The sequence below is a fragment of the Triturus cristatus genome, chromosome 11 (genome assembly GCF_964204655.1).
Source record: "Triturus cristatus chromosome 11, aTriCri1.1, whole genome shotgun sequence".
NCBI lineage: Eukaryota > Metazoa > Chordata > Amphibia > Caudata > Salamandridae > Triturus > Triturus cristatus.
Genome location: NC_140594.1, coordinates 485,958,756 through 485,981,393, shown reverse-complemented (window position 1 = coordinate 485,981,393; position 22,638 = coordinate 485,958,756). Strand labels below are relative to the sequence as shown.

Genomic DNA, 22,638 nt, shown 5'->3' with positions numbered 1-22,638 from the left:
GGTTCAGTCCCTTTGAACTTCTGTATGTACAACCGGCGGGGAGTCTGCTCACCTTAGTAAGAGAAGAGTGGGAAGGAACCTCAGAGTTTCTACAGAAGGGTGTGGTGGATTATGTGATTGCCCTCAGGAAGTTGATGGTGCAGTACATTAGTAAGGCAAAGGAAAACCTTCATGCGGGCCAAGCACTGATGAAGGAATGGTATGACCACAAAGCTACAATGACTGTATATCAAGAAGGCCAGGAGCTGTTGGTGCTAAATCCAATATGTTTCAGAGCTCTGGAGGACTAATAGTGTGGGCCATACAAGGTTGTTCAGAAAGTGTCTGAGGTAAACTACTTGGTGGACACAAGAGCCACAAGGGCACTCTAAAAAATGTTCCAATTGGACAAGCTGAAGCCTTCACTCCTGAGAAACTACACAATGAATGTAATGGCTATGGCAGAGGGGGTAGAAGAAGGCAGCAAGCCTCTTTCTGATTTACTGCAGAGTGACATGAAGGCTGACACTGTGGAAGGGGTTCAGTTAGCCCCTGAGTTAACGCCTGATCAGCAAAGAGAGTGTGGAGAGGTGTTGGCACGATTTGCCAAACTCTTCTTTCTGACTCCAGGGTTGACACCTGTCTGTGTGCATGACATAGAAGTGGGTAAAACCATCTGTCAGTAAAGGGCAGAATGCACAGAATGTCTTACTAGGTTCAGGGATTCATTAAGGTGGAAGTTGCCAAGGTGTACTTGATCACCTTGGACCTGAACAGTGGATATTGACAGATCTCTTTGGCACCAAATGCTAAGGAGAAGACTCCATTTTCCAAGATAGAGAGGCTGTTTCAGTTGAAAGTGATGCCCTTTGGGTTGAAGAATACTTCTGCCACTTTTCAGCGCTTGCTGAACAAAGTTCTTGTAGGTTTGGAAGAGTTCTGTGTGGCCTGCTTAGATGATATTGTGGTATTCAGCAATTCATTAGAAGGATATCCAGGTGCACCTGGGACAAGGTGTGGCCAAGCATGCAGGAATCAAACTGACCATCAAGTCATCTTAGTGTCAGGTGGTGCAGTCCTCTGTAGTCTACCTTGGGCATGAGGTAGGGAACTAGAAGATTCACTCGTTGGATGCCAAAATTCAGTCTGTGTTGGAGTGGGAGGTACCAACTACCCAGACTGAAGTGAGGGCCTTTTTAGGACTCACTGGGTATTACTGGAACTCTGAAAGTATAGTTGCCCCATTGATTGCTTTGACCTCTAAGAAGGAGCCCAAGAAAATAATATGGGCTGCAGAGAGTCAAAAGGCATTTGAGGAACTGAAGAGGGCACTATCTACTACAATGGTACTTAATGTACCTTACTACAGCCAGCCTTTCATTTTTCAGATGGATGCCTCTGACAAAGGAGTTGGTACAGTATTAGCTCAACTGTATGATCAGTGTATAGAGCATCAGGTAGCCTTTATTAGTAGGAGATTACTACCCAGAGAGCAGAACTGGGCAGAAGGAGTGCTTTTCCATAATATGAGCCTTGTGCAAGTTCCACCCATAGTTGTTTGGCACCAAGCTTGTGGTGCAAACGGATCATAAGCCACTGAAATAGTTGGTAGTTATGAAGAGAGAGAATACCAAGTTGTTGAAATGATCTATTTCTTTGCAAGGGTTAGATTTTGTGATGGCACACAGAGCTACGAGAATGCTGATGGACTTTTCCACTGGTTTTACTGACATGACCACCTCACCTCTCCTGGTTAGGAATTGGTTTGGGGTGTTCTGATCTGGTAGGGACATCTGTGGGGATGTGAAAATCATCTTGATTGTAAAGATTTGAACCCCTGCCCTGAGTGCCCAACTGCACTATTGTCTGGATGCCAAATGCTAAATTTGTTGTCATAGGCGAACATGGATCACACGTGTGCCATTACATAGGCCTGTCTCACAGATTGCAGTCTTGTTGGACAGGCAGAGGCTCTCAGAGCACTACCCCCAGGGTGGTGGAAGGCAACCTCCTTAACCAGGAGCTACGCTTTTCAAGCATGGTGTGATCCTTTGGAGGGAACAGGACCTTTTTACCATGTTTCTCGGGAGAGATGCCTTCCACTGTTATGTGCTTAACTCACCTTTTGCCTACATCAGGTGGATGTCGGGTGCTGAGCAGCACTAGAGTAGGGACTCTGCACTAGGGGTGGGCGGAATTTGCGAAATTCACTTTCGCAAATTATCTCGAAAATGTTAAAAATCTCCGCAAACACGCAGAAATATCGCGAAGATGCGGAAGTTTTTTTCCCGCCCGTTCGCGGTATTTTCTGCGTGGTCGCGGCTCGCCAACTTACCCATGCGGTTGCTCGCGGGCGCGGCCATCTTGTTTTCACTTGTCTCGCGGTGCATGATCGCGAGAAGAAAGACGTGATCGTGCGATGAATGACGTTACTGCGGGCGCGAACTGTCGCGAGACAGCGCAAATGGCTACCAACAATCCAACATCTCGTGGAGAACGCAAACGGACCGGGAAAACTTGTCGGCGAACGCGGGGATACAGGTAAGGCGATCGCGCGCACGCGAGTATGTATTATTTTACAGCGCGAGCAAGCAAAACATTTCCGGTAAAATGCAGATTGCGGAAATTTTGACATTTTTGCGCTCTCCGCGGAACGTGAAAAAGTCAGATTATCGCAATTTCCGCGAACGGAATGGAATTTTAGCCCAGGCCTACTTTGCACTGGTTGTATGTGTGCCTGGGGATGGTACAGTACAGGTATAAAGTAGTGCTGTGTTGTAAATATGAGATTAGTGCATGTGATGAGTGTATGTATGACTGTGAGAAATACATTACATGAAATATGTAGTGCTGAGCAGTGCGTGTACAATGAGAGCATGTTCTGGGTGTATGTGTACTTGCATGAAGTACAATACATGAAGGATGAAGTGTTATACAGTGCTCACATGGTGAGAGTGTATGTGCTGGCAGAGAGTGTGTTTGTAAATAACACACCCTTGGTAAAGATAGAAAAAAGCTTCAGTGCTGAAAAGAGGACACAGAATAAGAGACAGATTTATCAAAGGTTTTGCGTCTCCCTTGTGCCGCGCAATGGGGCGCAAGGTGATGCAAAACCTAGAATGAATTTTTCTTAATCATGTACTGTAACCTTGCGTGGTCCTGTATGGCTTGGTAAATCTGGAGTAACACAAGGCAGTGCGAGTCACTTCCTTGTGTTACTCTGTCCCAGGGAGGCATTCCATGGGTGGATCTTGGGTGTTCCTAAGTATCCACCCATGGATTTTGACACATTGTCAGACTTAAAATGAGTGGTAGACTGGAAAATGTATCAAAATGCCATCCTTTCCAAGGGAAGACCTGGCCTGGCAGTTCAGGCTGGATTGTTCCCATGGGGAGCAGGGTCAAGACTGATTTGCATATGGCTGGGTTTAAACTGAAATGGCACAGTGGGCAAAATAGCATTAGATTTAACCATTCCATCATTTGTTCTTTTTGCATTTATCACCCAGAGTGGGACAGGTATACCCAGGTGTGGTGCCATGTTCATCATGCCACTGGATGTAAGCTAGCCTGGCTGATGAGTCGTGTTACCCTGAAACAGGTTCCAGGATTCTTGTTTCCCATCCAGGGAGGGCCTGGTCTGGCAGTTCTGGCTGGTCTTTCCCATGAGGAACAGGTTCAAGACTGATTGGCATATGGCCCTTTCTCACCATGCCACTGGATTCAAGCTAGCCTGGCTGAAGAGGGCTGATACCCCAAAACCAGTCCCAGGATGCTTGTTTCCTGTCTAGGGAGAACCTGGCCTGGCAGTATGAGCTGGACTGTTCCCATGGGAGCAGGGTCAAGACTGAATTCCGTATGGCTGGGTTTAAGCTGGAATGTTATGGGAGGCAAAAAAAGCAATGGATGTAGGCCCAAATCCCAGTCCTGGGGTGAATGTTTGACATTGTTTACCATTCTGTCCATTGAGTGTTCTTTTTGCATTTGTCAACCCGAGTGGGATGGGTATGGCCAGACGTGCTCACCATACACCTGGATTCAAGCTATCCTGGTGATGAGGGGTGATAGCCCAAAACCGGTCCAGAATGCTTGTTTCCAATCCAAGGAGGATCTGGCCTGGCAGTTCAGGCTGGGCAGTTCAGATGGGGAGCAGGGTCAAGACTCATTCGCATATTACTGGGTTTAAACTGGAATGCGCATTGGTTGGCAAAAGAAACAATGGATTTAGGCCAATTTCTCTGTACTGCGGGTGAATGTTTGACATTGTTCAGCATTTTGTCCATCAATTGTTCTTTTTACACTTACCCAGGGGTGGCATAACATGTAGAAATATGTTTCTTTCTCCTTGTTTTTTCCTCTTTCTATGTGGGCTGCATAAAAAGTGGATTGTTTTTATGTAGGAAGGTGTCCTTCCCACCTGGAAAAACACTCCTGCCTGCAACGCAGGCCTCCTTGCACCATGGTGCAAGGGTACATGCATTGGCCCTAGGCAGCAGATAGTGCACCAGCGTGAGGAGAGGCCAGGGATGTGCCACATACTGTTAAATATGGTGCATTTATGCCCTCTCCCTGCTGTCACGCAGAACAGCAAGGTGTCTTGCTGTGCTGCATTGCCCGACATTTTGATCAATCTTCCCTTGAATGTGTGTACTGAATGCATATTTACATGTAATGGTATAATGCATATAAGTACTAGTTCTGGACAGTAACTGTGCTGTGAATGTACAGTAAGTATGCGTGCCTGCAATGGTACATTATATGGGGAACCCTGGATCCCATTTTGGGAAGCCCAGCCATTCCTCGTGAAGACATAAGGAGGGGAGGAACCGTTCCAAAGAGGTATATGTATTGCTGTATTCCTGTGAGCTGGATAGAAACCAAACTGGAGGGAAACAGAAGAGACTCTTCAAAAGACTGCTCTTTGCTTCAGTGATAGCTCACAATGAAGGGACCTGACACATCTCAATAAGAGAAATGGGGCGGATAAGGGAATCATAAAGAGGACACATCTCAAGAAGAGAAATGGGGCAGATAGGGTAATCATAAAGAGTAGGGCTGAGGGGTCTGGGATATACCTTATGGTGCATATATCACTGTGACTGACATCCAGATGTGAACTCAGGTCAATCCCAAGAGTGATGTTATGGGACAATCAGCTTCAGAGTCCTGCTTGCTGTGGCAGACATCTTTCATAAGGAAAGAAGAACCACTTCAAAAGAAGCAGAACCCCAACACAAAACATCAAAGACTCAAACCTAAATCACATTTTGTGTCTGGAAAAGGACTATCAGAAGGAGAAATTGAGTCCTCAAAAATGTGTCATCTACCAAGCAGCATGATGGGTTGTGTGAAGCAGGGACGCTCTGCAAGACTTCTGTCTGTGACCAGGTTTGGGAGCCAAGAACTGCTAGTCTCGCAACTTGGTGAGGGGACATCACCCAGGGAAACCAAGACCACCTGCCCTGGAGCCTGCAACACCAGTGCCTGCCTGCTTGCCAAGACCAGTGTGCCCTGTGAGGAAGAGGAGAGTGTTGAAGAGAGCGAGGTTCAGTGGGGAGCCCTACAATGAGGACTCCCAGTGCGAGATTTGAGGATTCGGCTTTGCACCGATCGGTCTGTAGCCCATGTACAGGACTGCTTTTGATGATGCCCATATGACAGCAGAAGGCCACCATAGACTGAGCCAAGTATTGAGTGCCATGCCGGGGGTGCCAAGCCCATGCAGCTTTGCTGTGGTGACCTCATATGTGAGTGGGGGCTATCGCTGAAGTAGTTGTGTGACAAGCTTACCAGGACTCATGAGCGCCAGAGTGGCAATCCCATATGCCTTGAGCGGCCGCTGTGGTGTGGGTGATAGCACCTGAGGAGTCTACATTGCATCCAAAGGGTACTGCAGTAACCTTGAGTGCTAGGAGGGGCCACAGGGACCAAATCACCAAATACTTCGAGCCTTCGCCCGGGATAGAAGTGAGGCTGTAACCAGTGGCTCTAGCCACACCATGACATCTGCCCTGACTGAGCACCAACAACGAGGAGAATGCTGAGGAGTAGGATGTGCCCTCACCAGAATTCACTTGGGAGCCGGGGGATTGATTTCCCCATCTGGGGAGAACATGACTTACCATGCCACTATTAGCTGGAAGCTGCTCTGATCACTAGGGAGAGCCGGCCGCGTTACTCTGGAAAGTGAGCCTGTGCCACCCTGTCACTGCCACGTGTACCTCAAGCAGCCCAACATCATCAAGCAGGACTTGAGTAAGTGCCCATGCTCAGGGCACACGCTATAATGCCAAACACTTCTGTGCTAAAAGTAAGACGCCAACTGGGTCAGTGGGACCTTGGGTATTCGCTGCTGAAGGTGCTGCAGTACCATATACACTTTTGGCTAAAATCCTGAAGATTCAAAGGGAATTCCTGTGTACCGCCTAATAGTGTGCATTTGGAGAATGCAGCCACCAGTGAATGGGGAATAACCTTGAACACATTACACAAAGTAGGGTGGGCAGTGATTTGCCTGACCTGATGAAGAAGTGTGTTGTTGCATTTGAATGTCACATTTCTTTGCATGCCTAGAGTTAGAAATAAAATACTACTGTTTCCTATATAAGCAAGTATTTGGCTGCACATTGATTTATTGCTCACACTGTGTTAGAAATGGGGTCTCTATATGGCAGACGTTTGGGACCTGTCCAAGTATGGACCACAACTCTGGTCAGGGTAAGTCTAACACACTCCCTAAATTAACCTGTGCTCACCCTCTGGTAGCTTGACACAGAGCAGTCAGGATTAACTTAAGAGGCAATGTGTAAAGTATTTATGCAACACTTAAATTGCAGTCACTCAATGAAAACAGGACAAAAAGATGCCACACAGATTTAGAAAAATAGAGAATATGCATCTGAGTAAAACAAGATCAAATGACAAAAATCTAATAAGTAGAACTTGAGATATAAATTTGTAAAGATTAAATGGGAAAACAGTGCTTATTAGTCACTAGCGTTCAAAAGGTTACTTGAGGTCGCAAGGGACCATTGCAAATTCAAAGTTCAGGCTGACTGTGATGGAGGGCAGGCCGACTACAGGACACCGACAAGTTCCGCCGAAGAAATCCCTTCGATGGAGCTTTTGTCAACATCGAGATCTACTTCATCACGGTTGAGCCGCACAAAGGGGGTCCTGCATCATCATTGAGCTCCATTGAATTGAATGCAATGGGATGTCGTCCAGCCCCGCAGATGGTCATCATCGAGCTGTGCAGGCTGTGGACTCTTTGTCATCGAGCAGCCTCTGGGCCAGCGTCGAAGGGCGATGCAGTGGAAATTCTCACGCAGTGGAAAAAAAACATCTTTTTTTGCAGAAATCAGATACAGAGCCCACTTCTGAGGGCCAGACCTAGAGGGGGCACCTAACACAAGGGTAGGACTCACAGATGGCAGAGTCCAGCAGCACCAGCAGGATTGCAGGAACTCTTTTGTATCCCTGAGACTTCAGAAAACAGGAGGCAAGCCATCAAGCCCTTGGAGTCACTCTGGCACAAGGGTAGGACTCACAGATGGCAGAGTCCAGCAGCACCAGCAGGATTGCAGGAACTCTTTTGTATCCCTGAGACTTCAGAAAACAGGAGGCAAGCCATCAAGCCCTTGGAGTCACTCTGGGTTCAAGTGTGATATATCTAGTTCTTGTCCTCAGCAGGCCAGAGATCAGCAGGCAGCAGGTCAGCAGATCAGCAAAGCAGTGTAGCAGTGTCTCAGAACAGCCAGTCACAACAAAGTGGTAATCCGTATAGCACAGCAGCCTTCACTCCAGCAGAGGTCTTCCCAGGTCGAGTAGTGTGCTGATTTGGTAGGGTCAGAGTCCCAGTACTTATACCCAAAGGTTCCTTTGATGTAGGGGTGACTTCAAAGGAGTTATCTGAAGTGCACAAGGATTCCTTTTAACCCAGTCCTGCCTACCAGGCTGTCTGTAGGGGGTTATCAGCCCTTTGGGTGAGGACAGGACACAGCCGATTCAGATGTAAGTGTGAGCAACCTCTCGTCCTTCCTGCCCAGAAAGGTTATCAGAATGCAGATGAATGCAGATGAGTCCTCTGTCATACCCAGACATTCCTATGTTTGTGGTAGTTTAGAGGGAATGCACAAAGTGTAGGTGTTACACAGCCCAGACTTGTATTGGAGACAGGCTACAGGCACACAGATCAAAGTTAAGAGTAGAGAAATGTCCACTTTATAAAAGTGGCATTTCTAAAATGGTAATGCCAAACCCATCTTTACAGCTAGAAAGGATTTACCACCACCATTTCAAAGCTATGAAAAACAATGTAGCTACTCCTTTCTGATCAGGAGTTACAGCAAGTGTTTTAAGGAACACTCAATGCTAGCCTATGAAAGGAGTAAGCCTCGCAGTAGTGAAAAATGAATTTAGCTGTTTGTCACTGCCAGGAGATGCAAAACATAAAAGTACATGTCCTGCCTTTTCTTTACACAGAACCTTGCTCTTAGGGTCACTTACGGTCTACATTAAGGGGTGACTTTTGTATGATAAAAGTTGAGTTTAAGGCAAGTGGTTTTAAATGCCAAGTCGATGTGGCAGTAAACTACACACACAGACCCTGCAATGGCAGACGCGAGACAGGTTTGAAAGGCTACTTGTATGGGTGGAACAATCAGTGCTACAGGTCCACTAGTAGCTTTTAGATTTCAGGCTCTGGGTATATGGTATACCACTTTACAAGGGACTTACAGGTAAACTAAATATGCCAATTTGGTGTTCATAAATGTCACCATTTTAAGGGGAGAAGCACATGCACTTTAGTACTGGTCAGCTGTGGTAAAGTGCTCAGAGTCCTAAGGCCAACAGAAAGGTGAGCAGGCAAAAAGTTAGGGAAAGACCACCCTAAAGATGACAGGTCTAACAAGTCGTATTCACTGACCTGTATCTACATCAACCTCTGAGGATCCTTGACAGCTCAACCACAGCTACCACTGAGAGTCAGGCGCAGAAGGGAACTTGACCCAGGTGAGCAGGAACCATAGAAGGTGGAGCTATGGGACATTGGGAGAAAAAGGCCTCAACCACGACGTTTGAATCCAGTAAACCCTGCATACCCCTTGGCCTTCCAAAAGGGATTCTGACGCAAGATCTTAAATTACAAATCCTCAGTCACCAAATATGAAATTCCTACCTGCTCCCAAGAAAGCGTTATAATTTATTAAATGTAATAAGTTTGCCCAACATTATTCTATAGAAGAAGTAGGCCTCGCAATAGTAAAAAACGAATTTGAGAGTTTTTCACTACCAGGAGATGTAAAACGTAAAAGTACGCATTCAACTTTTTAAATACAATACACCCTGCCCTATGAGCTGTTTAGGGCCTATCCTACAGTTTTACCTATTCCGATTTGGAAATTACACTTATAAAATGTAATTAGGTAGCTCCAAAATTATCCTATAGAAGAGTTAGGCCTTGCAGTAGTGAAAAACTGATTTTTTTTCACTACCAGGACATTGGAAAATGTAAAACTTCATATCCTACTTTTTAAATATATTGCACCCAGCTGTCAAGAGCCTAACTTGCGGTGACTTATATGTATTAAAAGGGAATGTTCAGGCCTGGCAAATGGTTTATTTTGCCAATTTGAAATAGCCGTTCAAAACTGCAGGATGGGATGGCAGACCTGAGACATGTTTTAACCCATTCAGCGCGACGTGGATTTCCGCGCTGTGCTGAAGGTTCGGTGCGCGGGCGGGGCCATGACGGAGCGGTTCCGTCATGCGCATCGAAAGGGTTAAAAGGCTGCTTAAGTGGCTGGCACAATATGTGCTGCAGGCCCATTAGTAGTATTTAATTTACCAGCCCTGGGTATATGGCATACCAAGGACTTTTAAGTACATTAAAGGTGACAATTCGATGTGAGCCAATTTCACCATGTTTAAATGGGTGAGAGCTGTTTAGCTGCGGTATAGTCCAACAAATAAAGGGGTTCAGAAAACAGGAGGGGTGAAGGCAAAACTTTTAGGGGTAGCCCAGCAGAGAGACCCAGATCCAACAATATTGATTCAAAAAGGCACAGCAATTCAGGTCATTGCGGCTCCTTGCTTGCCAAGATATTTTCCAGCAGACACATGGGCTTTTTCCTACTGTGAAACGTTAATCTTGTCAGTCCCCTATCAGTTTATATTGTTTACGAGCAATCCATTGGTGATTATGCACATTGCCAACTGAAGATCTACTTAGATTAGTATACCAGTCCCAAGGTATTGTTCACACCTCAAACGAATACCTCAGCAAGTGCTATATTTAAAAGTGACAAAGTTGATTATGGGTGCTCGTGTGACAGCGACTTTCATCTGTTCGTACTACATGAAATAATAGGAAAGATGATAGCAGCATGTGCCCTTTGTGTCAGTGATTATATTTATACGTCGGTGTGCATGAACGCATGTTTGTGCGGACAAATGTACAAAGTGTAAGTTTCAAGAGTAATCTGTCAATTACATGATTTTGTTAAAATAATACTTGTTTGAAGCGTCCTTATATTGAAAAAGGGCAGGAAGATATATTTTCTAGTCACTTTTTTAAAACATCTGTGCAGCCAATACGAATCATAATATATATCAATCTATACTAATATATAATGTAAAATAGATTGAAGGTTTCTAGATCCTATGCGATTTTCTTTTAGGCCTGGGCTAAAATTCCGTTCTGCTCGCGGAAATTGTGATAATTTGACATTTTTGCGTTCCGCGGAGAGCGCGAAAATGTCAAAATTTCCGCAATCTGCATTTTACCAGAATTTTTTTGCTTGCTCGCACTGTAAAATAATACATTCTCGCGTGCGTGCGATCGCCTTACCTGAATCCCCGCGTTCGCCGACAAGTGTTCCCGATCCGGTCGCGTTCTCCACGAGATGTTGGATTGTTGGTAGCCATTTGGGCTGTCTCGCGACAGTTCGTGCCCGCAGTAACGTCATTTGTCGCGGGATCACGTCTTTCATCTCGCGATCATGCACCGCGAGACAAGTGTAAACAAGATGGCCGCGCCCGCGAGCAACCGCATGGGTAAGTTGGCGAGCCGCGACCACACAGAAAATACCGCGAACGGGCAGGAAAAAAACTTCTGCATCTTCGCGATATTTCCGCGTGTTTGCGGAGATTTTTAACATTTTCACGATAATTTGCAAAAGTGAATTTCACATATTCCGCCCACCCCTATTTTCTTTATGAAATTTCGCAAAACCCTCTGTAAATGCAGTTTGTCATAACTGGAAGTTTTTTTGCCCACAAAGCTGAATGATATGCACATTTTAGTGCATTGCACTTAGGGAAATAGAGTATTGTGTTGAGTGGATCGGAGTTGAGAATAAGTTGCGTTATTTTGTTGATCTTGTTTGTAAAGTATTTCTTTGAGGCCCTACATTTCTCTGTTCAGCAGGAGGCAAGAGCAGCTAGTGTGGAATAAAAAGTGTGTTTGATTGTTTTGATGGGAACCTTGTTTCTCTTGGTGACTTTGTTAAACAAGCTGAATCAGTAGATTTTTTTGCAGCAAATGTTACCTCTATTGGGGTGAAGCAGAAGATTTTCAGATTCTATAGGTTGTTTAGTTATTTGGACCTGTGTCAATTTGTTCCTGTTGTCGCATGAGTGCCTGGTTTTAACTGGACTTTGCTTTTGTGACCAAAGTTTGAATATGCAGAAGGATCAATTGTCATCAGGAGACCTTGATTGAAGTGGTGGAGCAGATTATGGATGTTGGAGTAGAGCTTGGAGGTGGAGGCTATCACTAAAAGGCATTCAAGCAGTGTAGTGCGGGCAAGATCTATGATTATGTGAAGAGGTTAGTTGCTTCTACTATCTGTTTCTACGTGGGTGAGGTGGTGGAAAGGAAAGGGGATTTTGCATGGTCAGGCAAGGGGAAGGCAAGAAGAAAGGCGAACAATAAATTCAGATAAGCCAACGGTGCACACAGGTTCTTCCATGGGGACACCACTTTTAAAGCAATGGTGGAGCTGATCAGTAAACGCTGGCTTGCCAGTCTTCATCACTTGACAAGCAAGAGAGCATATGCCATGATAAGCTGGACACTTAGTCCTGAGAGACAGAAGAGACTGTTGCAAAGTTAAGTGGCGGCCTATTGATACTTGCTATTCAGTGGCAGAGATGGGTAAATAGGAAATTGTTTAGGAATGCTCCAACCAGATTGGAGGCAGAAGGTAGTACAGGAAGTATCCTGGCAGAGGGATCTTTATATGCTCTTCCTGTGGAGGGGTCGGGCATGGACTGCGGACCTGCGACCGGGGTTTGGCTGTATTTGCAGACAATCCCAATGCAATTTTACAAGCAGGATCTTCTGGCAGGTAAAATTGGGTCTGGTTTTCCTGCAACCAGGAAATGTGAGTGCCGGAACACTTGGCCACCCATTATTGAGCACAGCAGTATCCTGCACGGGGATACTGCTCCATTTGTAATTGGGGTCTAAGTGGCTGTGCTATGTCAGTAATATTTACAGAGATGATTGGGATTGCTAACTTCAGTTTCCCTGCCATATGACTCGCATAACTTGGCCCCAGTAGCCATGTTTTCAGGTGCTCTCTGAAAGTCTTCAATTGCAATTCTGTCAGATTATGTCTTTTCCACGCCCATTAGTGCATTCTCTAGCATTCACAAAAGTTTTGGGATACTTATTTTAATTGACTAAGAGGCTTAATCACTTCAGCTGTGTTCTAATGATGCCATGCAGTTTTTTTCTAATTTCAAGCCAAACCTCCTTTTTCTACTTGACTCTATTTCTCCCCAATCCCTTTCCACAGTTTCTTCCGTCCTCCATCTCTCCTTTACTCATCCCAGATCTCAACTTACTACTATGATCTCCCAATTAACACTTCTGGGTTTCATCCCGCTTCTATTCCTTCATTATTCTATTCAATCCAACTATCAGACTCACATGCCCTCAGCTCAATTTAACTTGTACCTCCCTATACTAATACCAGCCGCGGTCGGTAGTGAGAGTAGCTGCCGGGTGGTGACGTGGGGAGGGGCAGGGTGGGGGGTAGTAAACTAGGGATAATGGAGGTTTACAGGTAAGTAAACATATAAATTAATAAAACGAATTTCGTTGCTTGTACTGCATTGCATTTGGGGATGCAGTGCGCTCAACGAAATTCGTTTTATTAATGTATATGTTTACTTACCTGTAAACCTCCTACCGACCGTGGCTGACTAATACTATACTCATATATCCCAATACTAATCCACCACTGATCATTTTGGTTTCCAGAGTAGCGTGCTACTCGCCGAAAAGCACTTTGATGCCTCATCAGGGGTAGTAAGCGATATATATATATATATATATATATATATATATATATATATATATATATATATATATATATATATATATATATATATATATATATATATATATATATATATATATATATATATATATATACTATGTGTTTGTCATCATAAAATGTCTGCATCAAACTGCAGTGGATACTGTTGTGGTTTTACCGACATTCTAGCAGGCATGAATACTTAAGTCAATTGTTTTCTTATGCCTAGAGTTTTTACTTGTTTTGTATCTGTCATAATTAGTTTAATTCTTGTATTCATGGGGCGCCGTATAGTTTTACATAATCAATATGACCATGCCCTCATTCCTAACATGGATCTTCTCCAAATACTGATATATAATTTAGTGAGATAAGCAAGATTCAGAGAATGGGTAATATTGAATTTATGCGTAAATTATGTAAAATGCACTTTGGGGTTTCTCGAGTGAAAAGTGAACCTGAGGGAATGCGTCATTTTCTAAAGTCAGTTGAGGTAACTGGCAACTGGACTGCTCTGCGGGAAAAAAAGTTTTGTTGTGACACATGTTCTGTTCAAAGTATAAAACCTTAGCACACGTCAATTCTTATATACATAATCACATTCCATCAATGAAGTTGTAGGCAAGAAGACACATCAAAAATCCACAGCTGGCAGCAGGTATTTCTTGGTATTTCTTTACTCTTTAATCCAAGTTGTCATTCTTTGTTATTTTTTTCTCTTGCACCTCTCCTATGCCCAATACCACCTCCTTACATGTTCTGTTCAAACTGTTTTCTCAAGAGAGATTTGCTGCTTGAACTAGTCCTCTGCAACAAAATTGTGCAATTTACACAAATTACACTAGTGTATGGGAACATTTTGTACTAGCAAAGTTCTCAACTCATCCCCAGGTGTCCCTCCAAGGCACCCAGTAATAATATTTACAGTTTGCTGTCTTTTTCTCAAGCACAGAAACAGCTGAGGCAAAAGAATTCGAACAATGAGCTGTTGCCAAAGACTTCATTGTGTGCTTGGGCTTGCTAGGCACATATATGTGATACAGCTGGAACCTTCTCTCATTAATCTGTATGGTTTCTGTGGGTATCATTTTTTGTGTAATCAATTTCGATTAAATTCGAAATGATTCATCAGACAACAATTACAATAAACCACTTTGCATTGTTAATTAGCACAGGATATATAACTAAAGCACATCTACACTTACAGTTTATTTGGATAGCTGCGGTGGGCAATATTGTTTTATCAAATTATCAAAGTGCTTGTGATTGCAGGCGGCCAAGGTTGCTTACAACTTAATAAATATATAAATGGATCCTTAAACCTGACAACAAATATCTATGAAGTGCATATTCTTGAAAAACGATAGCAGGTGCCCTGATGAGCAGGCATTACAAGAAACAAGTGAACCATAGCACAAAGAACATAAGAGACTGATGGATCTATAGGGGATGGCTTAAATACACTTTTCTGATCACATATGAAAAGACGAGACTCGTGATAAGTCATGTAAAATTTAAGGCTAAGCGTATGAATTCTGTTGCATATTGACTAAACCACATTACACATTATATATCACAATAATACATATATGAATAACAATACACTGTAATAAAGCAAACATGATATGTTGTACATGTGTAATTAATACTAAGTGTAGCACATTTTTGTAAATGCAAAATGTGCACTCGAACACACGAATGCATGAAATGCAAAAGCGTCACATAAGCAGAAAATGCAAAGTACATTTCAATGCTGTACATCACTGGTACTTGCGTGACAAGCCAAAGACATTTTTTTTATTACCTTTCAATATTTTTAAGGATATCTACCGCTGTCGACTAGTGCGAAATAGGAAAATATTTTTGTTGATGGAAAAAGATAGGGTACACTGAGCCATTCAACAAGGCGGACCACATAATGGCATGAAATTAGGTCACTATGGAGGTTTATGTTGATATTGGTAATTGTTTTCCCTGCGATTTACCACCATGCCCATCCTAAGGATTCAATGTTATTAGAATGCTTCTATGTACTTTTTTCTCCTCTCTATTATCATTGTTTTTATGCTTTTTATTATCATAATGTATTTGCTGCAATTGCACTTTAATGGTCTCTTGACCGAAATAAAGTATTCACTACATGCAAGTCCAGTACAATGGCCTAATTTCTGTCTGGCTAAATTTCCTATGAGTGGCAGAATTCTGCTCTGTCACAAGTAGCATATCCACATACAAAGTAGTTCCCTTAAATGCCTGTAAATATAATGGCACTGTGTGCTTTTTGAGACCAAACCATATTTTTGCTTTTAGCCAATGTGTTTTTTGGAAGTTACGAGAGCCCGGGATCCACCCCCAAAATAAAGTTTTGCCAAAACCATGAAAAAGGTAAAATAAGCGCTGACAAACCAGCTGGCAGTCAACACAGACCTATTGGCATTGTCAGAGGTTGTTCTTGCTTGCATTAGGACCCAGAACACCCTAGCTATGCTGCTCATCTGTCAAGATGTTATTGAATTTGCTTTTATCAACGTGTTGTTTTTAATTGAGCAAAACGACTTAGTAATTCTTGAATTAATCCAGTGATTTGATATTTTTCAGAGTCGGAAACACGCAAGCAAAGTTCGACTCTACTATATGCTTCATCCGGTTGATGGAGGATGCCCAGCGAAAAAACTCAGATCTGAAAATGTGAGTATTTGGCTGACACCTGTAATCGTTGGCAATCTCTCACTAGAGATGATTTTCGTGAGCTGCTGTATAGACGATTTTAGTGATTGCACTGTAAATGTGGAATGAGAGCTTTTACTGGCAGCCCCGCTTTATTATTTATTGGTGGGGTTGTGCGTCAGAGAATAGACAGCCTAACATGATTGCACCTGGCTTTGGCGTCCTTTCAGCACTTGACATTCACAGTCCACAGCCTATGATTGCAGACATTTTTGGTCATTTTTAAAATGGACCCTAATACTCGGTGAACTGTGCGGAAGTGTTTGACTTCAGGAAAATGAATATCTGCTATGCTATTTAGAGAAATCGCAGTGAACAGCGTTTTAAATTAAAAAAAAAAGGCTGCAGCAATTTTCGTTTGAAACACATTTGACCGCGCAATGAAAGAAAAAAAAGAAATATTTACCTGCGGTAAACATTCAAGGCCTTGGTGTTTCAGTGTTTGAAGCTGGGCATACAAAGACATGGCGCCCTTATTATTGTCTTAAAACCCCATTTAGAGTAAATGGTGACGTTATTACACACCACATGGCCTCAGGCTGAGTTGTTTGACTTTCTAAGACCATGTCTCAGTCACCCATTTTTGTGTGGGGGGGGGGGAGGGAGTGATTTTCAAGGCGAACGGAACGTTGTGGCTGTAAACTCACGTCTGGAGGCCTAACACTCTCCTGTACAAGTGCTCCAGAAAAGGATGCTAAGCAATCGGAAATGGTTATCTACAATGTTTATAGTGACGGTGTCTAATTGCATATCGGTATACCCAAGCAAAAGTGAATCAATCGATCATCTTCCTGAAGGTGGTCAGTGAGGGGGCACATCTGATTGTTGTGTACGCATTTGTAGGGGTGAGTGAGGATTTTGAAAGTGACTCTTTTCCACGGGGAGCCAGTGGAGACTTCGTAGGTGCTGATGTGTTCGTGTCGGGGTATGCCGAGGACGAGTCTGGCGGCGGTTTTCTGTATTGTCTGGAGTTTGCGGAGTAGGGACTTGATGCCGGCGTAGAGTGCATCTCCATAGTCCAGTCTGCTGGTGATGAGTGTGTGGCTAACTGTCTTCCTTGACTCAAGGGGGATCCACTTGAAGGTCTTGCGGAGGATGCGGAGGGTGTTGAAGCAGCTGGAGGTGACGGCGTTGACCTGTCAGTTGATTGTGATTGAGGAGTCGAGTACGAGCCGAGGTTCTTGGCGTGGTCTGAGGGGGTAGACGGGTTTCCAAGGGCAGTCGGCCACCAGGTGCTGTCCTATGCAGAAGGGATGGTACAGAGATCGAGGACTTCTGTCTTCTTGGTGTTGAGCTTCAGGAAGCTGTTGGTCATCCAGGCTGCGATGTCTTGCATTCCTTTCTGGAAGTTGAGTTTGGCAATGGTGGGGTCTTTGGTGAGGGAGAGGATGAGCTGGGTGTCGTCAGCATAGGATACGATGTTGAGGCCGTGTTTTCGGAAGATGGCTGCAAGGGGAGCCATGTAGATGTTGAAGACGGTGGGGCTTAGTGATGAGTCCTGTGGGACTCTGCAGGTAATTTTCGTGGGGTCCGAGAGAAAGTGTGGGAGTCTGATCCTTTGGCTTCTTCCGGTGAGGAATGATCGGATCCAGTCCAGGGCTGTTCTTTGTATGCCTGCGTCATGTAGTCTGGCGAATAGTCTGCGGTGGGAGACGGCGTCAAAGGCTGCTGATAGGTCAAGTAGGATGAGGGCTGCGGAGTGGGCTTGGTCCAGGAGTGTGCAGATGTCTTCTGTGGCGGCGAGTAGGGCGGTCTTTGTGCTGTGTTTGCTTCGGAATCCGGATTGGGACGGGTCGAGGACGGCTTTCTCTTCAGTGAATTGTGTCAGTGTCCTGTTGACTGTTTTCTCTGCAACTTTGGCTGCAAAGGGGAGGAGCAAGATGGGCCGATAGTTCTTGAGGTCATTGGGGTCAGCTGTGGGCTTCTTGAGCAGGGGTATGACTTCTGCGCGCTTCCAGTCGTCTTAGAAGGTGCCTGTTTTGAAGGTGGTGTTGATGGTGCGTTGTAGTTTGGGTGCGATGGCAGCCGTTGCTCTCTGGTAGATGTGAGGGGGGAGGGGTTGGTGGGGGCCCCCAAATGGATGCTTATCATGGTCGAGGCGGTGTCTTCGGCCGTGATCGGTTTCCAGTTGGAGATGGTGGGCTGGCTGGTGTTTCTGGGGGGCGGGGGGCCATCTGTGGTACCTGGTGGATGGTCGATGAAGTTGTTATAGAGGTTTTTGATCTTGAGGTGGAAATAGGTTCAAAGCTTGTCGCAGAGGTCTTGGGATGGGATGATGTCTGTGGCTTCGCTGCATTGGTTGGTGAATTCTTGAATGACACTGAAAAGTTCCTTGGAGTTGGTGGAGTTGTCCAGGATTTTGTTGTGGATGAAGTTCCTCTTGGTGGCTCTGATCTGGTCGTGGTAGTCTGTCAGAGCGTCCTTGTAGGTGGTGTGGTTTTCGGTTTTCTTGGTGTTTCTCCAGTTCTTCTCCAGACGTCTGCAGGTGCGTCTGGCTTCTTGGAGAGCGGTGGTGAACCAGGCAGTTTTCCTGGGGCGTTGTCTGTCAGGGTTGCGTAGCACGGCAAGCTTGTCTGCGCAGTTGGAGAGCCAGGTGTGGAGTTCTCTGGCTGCGTCGTTTGCGTCGATTGCATCGGGTGCCCAGGTGTGACTGTCTCGCATGAGTGTGGGGTTAAGTTGCTCGTCGGTAACCTTGCTCCAGTTCCTTCATGGTGGGTGTGGGGCTGGTTTGGATGCTTTGGGTTTGTTGATGGCGAAGTGTACGCAGTGGTGGTCGGTCCATGGCGGCTGCGTTGTGTGGCTGAATTGGACGCTGTTTCCTGCTGCGAAGATGGGGTCGAGGGTGTGTCCTGCTCTGTGGGTCAGTGTATTGACAAGTTGTTTAAGTCTGATGCTTTTGAGGTTGTCACGAAGGATAGTGGAGTTGGGGTTGCTGGGGTTGTCGAGGTAGCAGTTCAGGTCTCCAATGAGTATGTAGTTTGTTGAGGTGATAGCGTAGGGTACGATGAAGTTGGTGATGGCGAAGGGTGTTCGGGGTCGGGGGTCTGTAGATGAGGGTTCCCGGAGTGTGGCTTTGGGCGTGGTCTGGATCTGGAAGTGCAGGTGTTCGGCAGAGGGGAGGTTTCGCTGGAGGTGGTGAGGTAAGGGTGCTCTTGTGGGCGATGGCGAGGCTCCCTCCTGGGTAGTTGGGCCGTCTTTCCTCTGGATCTGGTATCCATCTGGGATGGCGGTGCTGATGTCGAGGGCGAGGTTGCGTTGGTCCAGGTCTCTGTGAAGAAGGCGATGTTGGGCGAGTCACGAAGGTTCCAGATTTCCAGGGCGTCTTTGTGTACGGAGCCTACATTGAGGAGGATGCATTTTAGAGTGTCGCCGGTGCTGGTGTCAGCGGTGTTGGAGGCCGGGGTGGCGGTGAGGGTCTGGCGGCAGTGGAGGCAGGAGAACTGTCCATGGGTCGTGTTCGGCGAGGCCTGTTGGCATTCTCTAAGTCTTCCAGTGTTGAGTGCGAGGAGGGAGGTGGTGTCGTAGTGATGGGTAGTGGGAGGTCCAGGGTTCCTGGCTCTGGCCATGGTTAGGTCGTGGACGGGCACAGATGAGCTTGCCTTTGGCGTGCCTTCGGCATGCCGGCGGCGTGGCCGCTGCGCACGACCGCCATTAAGTAGGGGAGGTGGAAGGGAGGAGAGACTGGGATGCTGGAGCGGGGGAATTCCGGAGGGGAGGGGCCACAGGGACAGCAGCGGCGAAAGGCAGGCACGAGAAAATAAAAACAGTGGTGAAATTAGAGCAAGACACAGATGGGAATAATAACAGTGGAACAACAGGAAAAATGAAGAAAAACAAAATGGCTGAGAAACCTCCCAAGGAGGAGGTGGGGGTCTGAAGACAAGAGACGGCAGAGCGGAGCTGCGGGTAGAGAGTGGACCTAGACCAAGGGTTGGAGGTCTTACTCACGCTACCCCGCAGCGGCCGCCATTAAGTAGGGGAGGTGGGAGGGAGTAGAGGCTGGGAGGCTTAAGTGAGGGAATTCTGGGGGGAATTCCGGGGGGGGAGGGGCTGCAGGGGCCGCAGCGGCAAAAGGCAACAGGAACAGGCAGGCACGAGAAAATAAAAACAGTGGTGGAATTAGAGCAAGATACAGATGGGCACAATAACAGTGGCACAACAGTGAAAAATTAAGAAAAAAAAATGGCTGAGAAAGGTTACGGTGCTTGAAGGCAGTCTGGTCCCAGTAAGAGCAGGCAGCAGGCGCCGGAGCAGGCAGCAGGCAGCAGCCTCGAACCTCCCAAGGAGGAGGTCGGGGTCTGGAGGCAAGAGATGGCACAGCAGAGCTGCGGGGAAAGAGTGGACCTAGACCGAGGGTCGGAAGCGACCACTTGTAAAATAAATGTTATCTATTGTAAGACTACCTTTATTTCATTAAATGAAAATCATAAGGACCGAGGAAACCAGCAAGTGGGAAGTATGGGTGAATCCCCTAAACTGCCTTACCAACCTAGGTTCTAAACAATGAACACTTTGGTGAGGAGGCGTAGATTGATATAAATATCATTGAGGTCACTACAAAATATCTCCTTTCCTTCAACAAAGCAGATCATACCAGAAGGAAAATTAGGTCAGACTGTCAACGCCAAGGAGGGTCTTTCCATTTTGTTGGTGATCCACAACCAAGCATGGTGCTTGGTAATGGAGCACGCTGAGCCTTTCATCTTCTGCCCACATTCTGTCCCATTGTAATTTGATTGACTGTGAGTGGAACATGAGAGTTAAACAAATCCTGTGGATATGATGAAATCAAAACAGTTCCCTGCTCTTTAATGATGATGCCCTTTGCTTGTCTTTTGTATAGGGTAATATTTTGATACATCCCTCCTACTGCCAGCGCTGCTGCTGCAGGTAAGAGCGGTGAGGCCAGGTGAAGGGGTATTTCAAGAGACGACCACGAGGAAAAATTAAATAAATCATTAATTTTCCCTTTTGGTCTCGAACTCCCCCCTCACCTGGCCCACCACTCTTACCTGCAGCGGCCACGGCTGCCTTCTGCCATCGTTCAGTTTTCCCCCAGATCCTTCATACTCGTTGTTTTTCGTGGTTCCTTGTCTGTTGGTTAAATTATTAGTATTTGGTCTAGCTTTATTACACAATCCAGACTTGGGTTTTTCTTTCACCTGTTCTCAAAAATCATTCATCCACCAAGGTGCTATTTGTTTGGGTGGCTTCAGCCTTCTCAGCAGCTCAAAGGGAGATGAGTTAGTAGATTTATTTACTGTGGTTCAATGTGCTCTCAACATGTTATTTTTAGGTGTATTTCTTCCTCATCCCTGTTGCTGGCTTCAGCTCTTTGGATTGTACCTTTTATTCCAAAGTGTATTCTCTCCATCACATCCTTGCTTTTTTAGATAATCTGGTGTATCTGTGAAATGTTAGGTATTGTTTTTAAGGAATTGTTAAGGAATCGCAATTTGCGATTTCTTAAATGCTTACGCAAACTTAAGAAATGGCAAAATTAGCGATTCCTTAAGAAGGCGCTGCTGAAATGCCTCATACATCTCATTTTGCGATTTTGTATTCGCAAACGCTGTTTTTTTGCAATTCGCACCGTTTGCGAATACAAAATCGTTTGATACATATGCCCCTTAGTCTTTACGTATTTCAGTTTTCCACTCTTTGTTTTGGGTACGAGCATTCACTCTTTTCAAGTTCTTCTATACAAGTTACAATCATTCCACATTGTGCATCTGTTTCACTGTCCTTTTCCATTGAGTCTGGTAGTCATCAACCATACTGATTTTCCATCCTGGTAAGTATTACATTTTATACATAAATTCTTTCATTTAGGATGCTAGTCTAGCCAGTTTTAGCGACACCCTAGCTGGCTCTCCCGACTCTAATATTTTCAGTAGAAGTCTATGATCAGTGTGGAGTCGAAATTCTCTTTCTCAAAGGTACATCCTAAAGTGGACTACAGTCCAAACACATGCCAGTGGCTTATATTTCAAGAATAGCAAGGAAACGGTGAACACATTTACAAAGGGACTCACCCATTAAGGTGCAAATATCACCAAGAAGCACCAGCCAGTTGAAAAGTCATGTGCCATGTACGTACATTGACAAATTACTAAGTGAGGGCAATGCAAATTGAATATGTAAGTAGGCGAAGAAGCAAATGACACAGACATTGTGGAGAAGGAACCAATGGCACAGATGATGTAGAAGGGTGAAAGGTACACAGTATTTGCGAAAACAACTCCTGGATCAGTCAACAGTAGCATTCATTGCAGGGCCTTAATCCTGCAATGAATCTACGTTGCGTCATAGCAGATGGTGCAGAAGTCCAATCAGACCAGGTGTGGATATAGTGAGCAAGAAGAAAGCACCTTCAAGAAGAAACAGCTGCCTTCGCAACACAAACAGAGTGGGATTACCATCAACTAGGGAAGACCACAGAGTAAATCACTCTGGAAACCTTCATGTACAGCAGCCAGCCGATAGGCACGAAATTATGTAGGCCTCTACTCTAGGGGGTTGGCATTAAAGTGTTGATCACTTGCTGTGTTATTCCTGTTTGGATACTTTCGTCTTTTGACTTAATGGGCATCCTTGGTTC

The 22,638-nt window shown here is 45.3% G+C and overlaps 1 protein-coding gene across 1 annotated transcript in view; it reads left to right on the top strand.

The window, feature by feature from the left end:
- Positions 1 to 22,638, top strand: part of ZMAT4 (zinc finger matrin-type 4) — a 2,296,526-nt gene that overhangs the window by 1,031,762 nt on the left and 1,242,126 nt on the right. Inside the window, exon 4 of the mRNA XM_085633137.1 lies at positions 15,909 to 15,998. Coding sequence (XP_085489263.1) covers positions 15,909 to 15,998 — 90 coding nt within the window. The remainder of the gene's footprint in view (positions 1 to 15,908; positions 15,999 to 22,638) is intronic.